Genomic DNA, 10,385 nt, shown 5'->3' with positions numbered 1-10,385 from the left:
TCCCTTATAATGCCTCTCCTGTTCCCTCTTTAAACAATGTACCATTTGAGAGGCTGTTACATAAGACCGATCCCCTTAGTGTGCAGTGCAACACACACAAAACGCTGGAGGAACTCAGCAGTCAGGCAGCATCCATGGAAATGCACAAACACAACATTTCAGGCCTGGAGAGGAAAGGGGAAGATGCCAGAATAAAGAAGTGGGGAAGGGGAAGGAGGATAGCTGGAAGGTGGTGGGTGAAGCCAGGTGGTTGGGAAAGGTAAAGGGCTGGAGAGGAAGGAATCTGATAGGAGAGGAGAGTGGACGAAAGAAGAAAGGGAAGGAGGAGGGGCACCGGGGGAAGTGACAGGCAGTTGAGAAAAGTTAAGAGGCCAGAGTGGGGAAGTCATAGGAGGACCTTACAGTGCGGTACTTTCCCGCAGAGACTTTGCAATGCCTACACCTAGCTTCGCTGCGTCCCTCTGCACGTACTCCTGCTCCCTGGAATATGCATGTCGCATTGACCTCTTCCCTAGTCTCTGCACCATGGGGCAACACCTCATCCCCTCTCTGTACCCCATCTGTGTTTAAGGACTTAACTATTTTCCGCTCCTAAATGAATAAATGTACGGAGATCTCAAATAGAAATAGAAAATGCCCGAAACACCTAGCGGCGAGGGAAACGGAGTCTCAGGTCAAAGACACTTCATCGAGCTGAAGCATTCACTGGTTCCCTTTCCACAGCTACCGAGTGTTTCCAGCATTTTCTGTCCTGATTTCAGGTTTCCAGAACCGGCGACGATATTTTTCAAGCACGGGGTGTCCGTGGCTGGCCATGAGATCCGAGAGCGGGGTCCTTCCCAGCATTGGAGTCTACTCGATCCAGACCCGGACTTCCACATCTCTCCTCTCCTGTCCACGATCGCCAGCCACCTGCTGCTCCCGTCTGGGAATGAGCTTGGGGACCGAGCAGCCCCTGTCCCGGGCCGAAGCGCTTCAATGATGAACACGCGAGCTATCATTTCGACGGTCCCGGGGCAATTTCACACGGCTTCCTCAGTCCTCGTCCTGCAAATGCAGTTTGTTTGATCCCGAGAAATAATAGAGTGCCCCGTCTAAAAAAAATCTATCAACCGCCTCGATTGGGGAAGTCTCCAACTAAACTGTAATTGATTAGAGACATTACGCCTCTCTTTTTAGGGACCTGTCATTTCTTCCTGTTTTAATTCTCAAGCCGCGGCCAATCAGAGTAGCTCAGCTGCCCCCTGGCGCCGCCCAGGCCGGGATGAAAGCGGCAGGGCCGCCCGACACATGGAGAGTCTCGGGCTACCAGGGGGAGGCAGACAGTCGGAGCCCGCCGCCGCCTCGCTACCAACTTTTACTCCCGACCTATGGAAGTCAGTAACCCGACATGGCCAAGCGCAGCTCCTTGTTTCTTCGGATCATTGAAGGAAAGAAACTGCCAGCGAAAGATCTGTGAGTACGAGGTCGCCCGTGGGTCCGGATTTCTTCCCTCATCACGGTGCAGAGGACAGTCGCCTCTGTGGGCAGCAGGTTGAGGGTCTGTTCACAAATCTGCCCCACGGCGCGAATGTGTGAACAATGCAGCCCCCCTCTGTTCAAGAGTGTGCATGTGTACGGGAAGGGGCGTGTGATGTGGCTGGAGGAAAGCGACAGTGAAGTTTAGGAGGCGGAATTCCAGGTTGAATTTAACTCCAGTACATCAGTGTGCCTCGGTTTTCATCATCAGCCTATCCCCCTCTCGCCCCTCATCCGCGGCTCACCTCCCCTCTTCCTCCTCCCTCTCCCCACTCTCAACCGCGGTGCTCCTCTCTCCTCCATCATCCGCGGACCCCCTCCCCGTCCCTCTCTTCAGCGATTCCTCTCTCCGTAAATCGGGCTCGGAAGGGAATCCCGGAGCTCGGCTGTGGTTGCCGCCCGGTGGCCGATGACTGCAGACTGGCGGCTACCTCGGGTCAGACTGTAATCAGACATTGCCGCAGCTCCGGCACAGACCCCGGCCATCTTCAAGGATTTGAACCGCCACAGGTCGACTACCTATCTATCCCACAGCTCTCTGTTCCCGGGACATTGCTCCCCCAACCCCGCACACCCGTCCGCTTTCACTCGCTGCTTAAAGCCTGCCATTCACATTCATCCGTTAAACTTACATTTGGATGCTGACTCTGGTTTTAAGGAAATATTCTCTCTCTCTCTCTCTGTCTTTTCACTCTCTCCTTCCTTGTTATTTTTCTCTCTCTTCCTCATCCCTCCATCCCTGCCATCTCTCCAGTGTCCCTCCTCAGTATCTATCCCTTCTCGCTCTCGCTCGCTCGCTGCCTTGTCGTTTTGCCGCTTGAGGATGGATCGCCAAACCTATTCATCAGAGGGGAGGGAGATGCTGCTCTTTGGGAGCACAGCTAATGTAATAATTAAGTTCTGCTCAGGCTAAAGGGTGCTTATATTACCACACTGCCGTGAATGAATGCAGTCTTGTCAAGTAAATCATAACTCCCGTCATCCGCGTTCATGAATGCACGTTTTCCGCGCTAAAACCTGGAACCACCTGGAGACACTGGCAGGTCCGGCCGCATCCGTAGAGAGAACCAAAGGTAACGTTCTGGGACAGCCGGCTACAGTGCTCTGTATTTTATCTGGTTTCAGCTCTGAGTCAGTTCCCAGTCCCGTTAGAAAGTTGTCAGCCTGAAACGTAACTCGTGTTACCCTCTCCAGAGATGCTGCCTGACCTGCTGAGCATCTTCAGCATGTTCTGTTTTTATTTCAGAATACTAGCACCTGCAGGATTTTTTTTGGCTTTTTGGTTACTATTCCCTGCTGAACTGCATAAAATAATTTCTTTTAATGTGCACAATTTTTTTTGTATATAAATGCCACTGGCAGTGCCTATATTTGTTGTCTGTTTCTCATGCCTCTTGGTGCTGAGCTACCTCTTTGAACCCAAGGCAGTTCTTTTGGCGGAGTTGCTGATGAGGAGGGAGTTCTTGGATTTTAAACTCAATGACAATGATAAATATTTCTTAGTAAGGATGGTATGCGACTTGGTGGTAGAAGTTATGGTGTTGGAGGTATAGTCAGGATAGCCAAGGTAAATATTTGCAATATGTTGTGTTGTGGATACATGCTGCACTATATGGTGGTGGTAGAAGGAGGGTGCGGGGGATTAATGGGTGTTTAAGTGATGGATAGAACACTGATGGGTGTGTGGAGTGCACTGCCGGCAGCGGTGGTGGAAGCCGATACAACAGGGTCTTTTAAGAGCCTCTTAGATAGGTACATGGAGCTTAGAAAACTAGAGGGCTATGTGCTAGGGAAATTGTAGGCAATTTCTAGAGTAGGTTACATGGTCAGTGCAACATTGTGGGCTGAAGGGCCTGTAATGTGCTGTAAATTTCTATGTTAATCAAATGGCTCCTTTGTCTGGGCGTGGCGCTCAGCACAAGGCAGTCGAAACTGCATTAATTTAAAGAAGAAGATTTTATTACACTCCTGACTGTTGCTTCGGTTGGAAAGGCTTTGGGGTATCAGGCGGTGAGTCATTCACTGATGGATGTCCAGCCCCTGGCCTGCTCTTGTAGTTACAATACTTGTGTAGAAGATGCAGTTGAGTTTCTGGTCAATGTTGACCCCCAGCATATTGATGGTGAGGGATGTGTGATGGGAATGGCAAAGGTAAAGGGTTAGGCACTCTCTTGTTGCTGTTGCCTGCAGTTCGTTTGCACGAATGTGACTTTCTAGTTATCATTCTGTACTGAATGTAGTTCAGGTTTTGTGCAATGCAGATGTGGACTGGCTCACCTGATTGCAACTAGAATTAACTCTTGTAATAGACCATAAGCCATAGGTGCAGAATTAGGCTATTTGGCCCATCGAGTCTGCTCCGCCAATCAATCATGGCTGAACCTTTTTTCCCCCTTCTCAGCTCCACTCCCTGGTCTTATCCTCGTAACCTTTGAACCCATTTTCAATCGCGAACCTATCAAACTCTGCCTTAAATACACTCAGTGGCCTGGCCTCCACACCCACCTGTGGAAACAAATTCTACAAGTTCACCACCCTCTGGCTAAAGAAATTTCTCCACACCTTTCTTTTAAATGGATGCACCTCGATCCTGAGGCTGTGCCTTCTTGTCCCAGAGTCCCCCCACCATGGGAAACATCCTATCCATATCTACTCTTTCGAGGCCTTACAACATTTGAAAGGTTTTAATGAGATCCCCCCCATCCTTCTAAATTCCAGTGAGTACAGACCCAGTGCCATCAAATGTTCCTCGTATGATAATTGTTTCATTCCCAGAATCATCCTTGTGAACCTCCTCTGAACCCTCTCCAATATCAGCACATCTTTTCTAAGATGGGGAGCCCAAAACTGTTCACAATACTCAAGGTGAGACCTCACCAGTGCCTTATAAAGCCTCAATATCAGATCCCTGCTCTTGCATTTTAGACCTCTTGAAATGAATGCTAACATTGCATTTGCCTTCCTCACCACTGACTCAACCTGCAAGCTAATTTTTAGGGTGTTCTGCAGAAGGACTCCCAAGTCCCTTTGCATCTCAGATTTTTGGATTTTCTCCCTACTTAGAAAGTAGTCTGCACATTTATTTCTTCTACCAAAGCGCATGACCATGCAATTTCCAACATTGTATTTCATTTGTTACTTTCTTGCCCATTCTCCTAATCTGTCTAAATCCTTCTGCAGTCTTCCTGTTTCCTCAACACTACCTGCACCTCCACCAATCTTCATATCCTCTGCAAACCGGGCAACAAAGCCATTTATTCCATCATCTTAATCATTGACATACAGCATAAAAAGAAGCGGTCCCAATACCGACACCACTAGTCATTGGCAGCCAACCAGAAAAGGATCCTTTTATTCCCTCACACTGCCTTCTACCAATCAGCCATTGCTCTAACCATGTTAGTAACTTTCCTGTCAGACCATGGGCTCTTAACTTGATAAGCAGCCTCATGTGTGGCACCTTGTCAAAGGTCTTCTGAAAGTCCAAATATACAACCTCCACTACATCCCCTTTATCTCTCCTACTTGTAATCTCCTCAAAGAATTCCAACAGGTTTGTCAGTAATCATCGGTAAACATCTCCACTTTTGATCTTGAGATAGAATGAAAATTATTAACGAAGCAGCCGAAGATGGTTGTGCCTAGGACATCACACTGAGCAACTCATGTTCAACGTTCCAAGTTCTAAGTAAATTTTATAATCAAAGTACATATATGTCACCATATACAACCCTGAGATTCACTTTCCTGTGGATCTGCAAATCTATAGGATAGTAGCTAGAACAGGATCAATGAAAGATGAACCAGAGTGCAGAAGACAACAAACTGTGCAAATGCAAATATAAATAAATAGCAAGAACATGAGAATGAGATAAAGGGTACTTAAAGTGAGATCTTTGGTTGTGGGAAAATTTTGATGATGAGGCAAGTCAGTGTAGTTATCCCCTTTTATTCAAGATCCTGATGGTTGAGGGGATATAACTGTCCTTGAACTTGCTGGTGCAAGTCCTGAGACTTTTGTACCTTCTACCTGGTGGCAGCAGAGAGAAGAGAGCATGAGCTGGGTGGTGAGTGGTCCCTGATGATGGATGCTGGTTTCCTGCAACAACGTTTCATGTAGATGTGCTCAATGGTTGTGAGGGCTTTATCCATGATGTAATGGGCCAAATCCAGTTCTTTTTGTATGATTTTCTGTTCAAAGGAATGAAGCAAAGATATCCTGGGGCTGGAACAACTACAGCCAGATTTCTTCATGTAAAATTTGGTTGCTTAAGCCATTGGAGTGTTTTCCCCTCGATGCCTGTTGACTTCAGCTTTATCAGTGCTCTTCAATGCCATGATCAATTAAATCCTGCCTTCATGCCAAAGGCAGGCACCCACAGTTCTGGAGTTAAGCTCTTTTATTCATGTTTGGGCCAAGGCTGCAATGCGACCTGTAGTTAACTCGTCCTAATGAAGTCCATATTTTGCATTAGTGAGCAGATTATTGCCTCTTGATAGAAGTGTCGCAATGCCTCTTGTCAGTTAGCTCTCAATCATCACCAAGGTCATTGAAGGTGTCTTCAACAGCGTTAGCAAGAGGCACTTGCCTGTGAAGTGCAAGGTCCCATTTGTTAGCTTAAATATTCTTTTCACTCCCTCCCTCTAAACACACATCAAATAAATAGAGAATTGCTCTCCTACTACCGCAATTAATCATTTCAGCCGAGCTGTCATTCCCTCCATGCCAAAAGATAAGGCTGCAAACCTACAGAGATTCCAGAAGATGAAAGTTTCCCTCTTAATTTGCATATTATTGTGAGTTGGAAACATGCCACTTCTTCATCTCTGGGTCTAAATCCTGGTGCTCCTTATCTTACTGCAGTAGGTGAGGGAAACCAATTCAGCGGCTTGTCCTGGATTGTTTCAGATTTTAAGAGTTGTATTAGGCCGGGTTAGTCATGACAGTCTATGCTGTAGAAGCAGCTGCACCTGCAGCCACCACTTACACCCCTGGCATCTATATCAATTACTTAGCTTTTTCTATTCCCACAAACGTGAGCAAACCCAGTCTGGCTAGTTATCAACTGATGTCACGTCATGTGGGTGATACAGCTAGTCAATTTATGCACAGTAAGGTCCGATAAGATTATCAATGTGGAATTATTTCAGTAGAGTTAGTAACCGAAAGGTGGCCTTCCTGAGCTATGTAAGATGTTTGAAGGGAGTTGATACAGGGGCAATTATGGTTAAAACATAGAAAAAAACAGGAAGGTCATGCTAGAACTGTAATGAATCTGAAGTACTGTAGGTAATTTGGGCATGGCAGGAAAGATGTGCTGGAACAAGACAGGACATGGGGAAATTCATTCCCATATTCCCAGGCTGGAAAACTCTAGTCTAGGGAAGGATGTGCCTGGTGGTGAGATCCTGTTGGAGATGATGGAAGTCTTAGATAATGATGTGTTGGGTGCGGAGGTGCGTAGGTGAAGAGAGAGGGAACTCTATCCCTTTTATAAAGTTTAAGGTGCAGGAAGGTCTTTTTCCACCTTTGGGTGGTGGGAGTTTGGAGTTTTGCCTCTAGAAAGAGTAGCTGAAGTCAAAACATTCGTTACACTGAAGGAAAATTGGCATTTGATGGGCCCTAACTGACAAAGTTATGGATCGAGAGCTGAGGTGTGGGTGGAGGCTCAACGGCCCTTTGTCAGACATAGACACAGCTGACCAAATGGTCCTTTACTGCACATTTTTATAATTCCACTGAGAATTCAATGTCAGTACAGATACTGGGACAAGTTAGAGCGTGGAGCAGCAGGTGGTGCTGCTTACTCTCAGCTTCACTGACATGGGTTCAGTCCTCGCCTTGGGTGTTGTACTTGCGCTGGGTTGTGGACTGTGGTTTGATGGACTCTGGGTCAATGGCTGTTTGGTCCTTCTGCCGCTGCTCACATGGCGGGGTGGGGAGGGGAGGGGAGGAATGTCGGTGTTTCTGCCGTTGCTTGTGCAAAGGGGGGGGCTTCAGGGCTTCAGTGTTTCTATTGTTCTGTGGGGATTCTTTGTTTTGTGGATGTCTGTGAAGAGGACAAATTTCAGGTTGTGTACTGGATGCATGCTCTGATAGTAAATGTACTTTAAACTTTGAAATTCGCCCTGTGACCGTATTATGGGTGCTCTGGTTATCTCACAGATTCTAAAGACATGGTAGTTGTTAGTTTAATTGGCTTATGTAACCCTAGTGTACTACCATGGGGTGTTAAGAATCATGGTTGATAGAAACAGATTGCAGAGATATAAATGGGGAATAAGATTGCCCTGAGAGTCACCATAGGTTCAGTGGTCTTCTTTCCCATAAGGAGATTGAAATGCCATTAATATAAAATGTGTTGGGCATGTGGCCAAATGGTTAAAGCGTTCGTCTAGTGATCTGAAGGTCGCTAGTTCGAGCCTCAGCTGTGGCAGTGTGTTTGTGTCCTTGAGCAAGGCGCTTAGTCACACATTGCTCTAGTGTCTGTGCGAGGAGTGACGCCTCACACAGACTTCCAATCTGTGCCTTGTAAGGCATGAAAATGCCCGACGCAGGCCTCTGAGTCAACGTTCCCTCCCTTCCCCTAATGGTTGGCTTGGACAAAGTGGATCGAAGGGCATGCTTCTGTGCTATATGATTATATAGTTATTTTTTTTAAAGTCTTTACCATCAAAAGAATACACACAAGATGCTGGAGGAACTCAGTAGACCAGTCAGCGTATTTGGAAAAGAGTGAACGGTCAACATTTCAGCCGAGACCCTTCTTCAGGTCAGGAAGAAAGAGATGGGAAGTCAGAGTAAGAAGGTGGGAGAGGGGGAGCAGAGGAAGAAGTACCTGGTGGTAGGGTGATAGATGAAACTTGAGGAGGGGTGAAGTAAAGAGCTGGGAAGTCGATTGGTGAAAGAGATAAAGGGCTGGAGAAGGGAGAATCTGATAAGAGAGGGCAGAAGGCCTTGGAAGAAAAGGAAGGGGGAGGAGCACCAGAGGGAGGTGATGAGCAGGTAAGGAGATGGGGTGAGAGAGGGAAATCAAAACTTTCCCTTGTTATTGGAACATTGGGCTTAGTCAGCTGAAAACTCTTCTGCTGATCATAACTCTTTTGCACTGAGGTAGGTGAGGAATGGAAGGTCTCTGGAAGCTGAAGGGAATGATGCATTCATCTCTGGTGGCTGCAGCTGTTGGAGTACAAGAGCCACATTTGGGATGTTATACCTGATGTAATCCCTGGATATTTTGGACATGACAAAGAAGGACATGGAGACATTGTCTTTAATTATGACCTTCTAGAGTTTAGTAATAATTGAGGGATTCTCTGCTATCTTTATTGAAATTTTCTGCTTGCACCTGGCAGGAGCTTGCACCATCCATGCTTGAGAAAAGGGGACATATGAGGCTGTTGTGTCTAACAAAGTTATCTATATACTACTAAAACTCTCATGCTCTGTCTGTTTGTCTGTTTGTGGCCTCCAATTAGCGCAAACGGTGCATTACAGTGGCACTTTTTTTTGCTAAATCAAATTAAAATGCGCTAACTTACAAAATGCAGGCAAAGTTTAGGGTTATATAGAAACATAGAAAATAGGTGCAGGAGTAAGCCATTCGGCCCTTCGAGCCTGCACTGCCATTTATTATGATCATGGCTGATCATCCAACTCAGAACCCCGCCCCAGCCTTCCCTCCATACCCCCTGACCCCCGTAGCCACAAGGACCATATCTAACTCCCTCTTAAATGTAGCCAATGAACTGGCCTCAACTGTTTCCTGTGGCAGAGAATTCCACAGATTCACCACTCTCTGTGTGAAGAAGTTTTTCCTAATCTCAGTCCTAAAAGGCTTCCCCTTTATCCTCAAACTGTGGCCCCTCGTTCTGGACTTCCCCAACATTGGGAACAATCTTCCTGCATCTAGCCTGTCCAATCCCTTTAGGATTTTATACGTTTCAATCAGATCCCCCCTCAATCTTCTAAATTCCAACGAGTACAAGCCCAGTTCATCCAGTCTTTCTTCATATGAAAGTCCTGCCATCCCAGGAATCAATCTGGTGAACCTTCTTTGTACTCCCTCTATGGCAAGGATGTCTTTCCTCAGATTAGGGGACCAAAACTGCACACAATACTCCAGGTGTGGTCTCACCAAGGCCTTGTACAACTGCAGTAGTACCTCCCTGCTCCTGTACTCGAATCCTCTCGCTATAAATGCCAGCATACCATTCGCCTTTTTCACCGCCTGCTGTACCTGCATGCCCACTTTCAATGACTGGTGTATAATGACACCCAGGTCTCGTTGCACCTCCCCTTTTCCTAATCGGCCACCATTCAGATAATAATCTGTTTTCCTATTTTTGCCACCAAAGTGGATAACTTCACATTTATCCACATTAAATTGCATCTGCCATGAATTTGCCCACTCACCTAACCTATCCAAGTCACCCTGCATCCTCTTAGCATCCTCCTCACAGCTAACACTGCCACCCAGCTTCGTGTCATCCGCAAACTTGGAGATGCTGCATTTAATTCCCTCATCCAAGTCATTAATATATATTGTAGACAAGTGGGGTCCCAGCACTGAGCCTTGCGGTATCCCACTAGTCACCGCCTGCCATTCTGAAAAGGTCCCGTTTATTCCCACTCTTTGCTTCCTGTCTGCTAACCAATTCTCCATCCACATCAATACCTTACCCCCAATACCGTGTGCTTTAAGTTTGCACACTAATCTCCTGTGTGGGACCTTGTCAAAAGCCTTTTGAAAATCCAAATATACCACATCCACTGGTTCTCCCCTATCCACTCTACTAGTTACATCCTCAAAAAATTCAATGAGATTCGTCAGACATGATTTTCCTTTCACAAATCCATGCTGACT

General features: G+C 46.6%; 1 protein-coding gene across 1 annotated transcript in view; it reads left to right on the top strand.

Moving 5' to 3' along the window:
* Positions 1-1,234: 1,234 nt before the first annotated feature.
* The window catches only part of rasa4 (RAS p21 protein activator 4), a 297,934-nt gene continuing 288,783 nt past the window's right edge, over positions 1,235-10,385 (top strand). The window contains exon 1 of the mRNA XM_072242873.1: positions 1,235-1,455. Coding sequence (XP_072098974.1) covers positions 1,391-1,455 — 65 coding nt within the window. The 5' untranslated portion in view covers positions 1,235-1,390. The remainder of the gene's footprint in view (positions 1,456-10,385) is intronic.

The sequence above is a fragment of the Mobula birostris genome, chromosome 25 (genome assembly GCF_030028105.1).
Source record: "Mobula birostris isolate sMobBir1 chromosome 25, sMobBir1.hap1, whole genome shotgun sequence".
NCBI classification, from domain to species: domain Eukaryota; kingdom Metazoa; phylum Chordata; class Chondrichthyes; order Myliobatiformes; family Myliobatidae; genus Mobula; species Mobula birostris.
The sequence above is the reverse complement of the archived record's forward strand: the minus strand, read 5'-3'. Positions and strand labels throughout refer to the sequence as shown.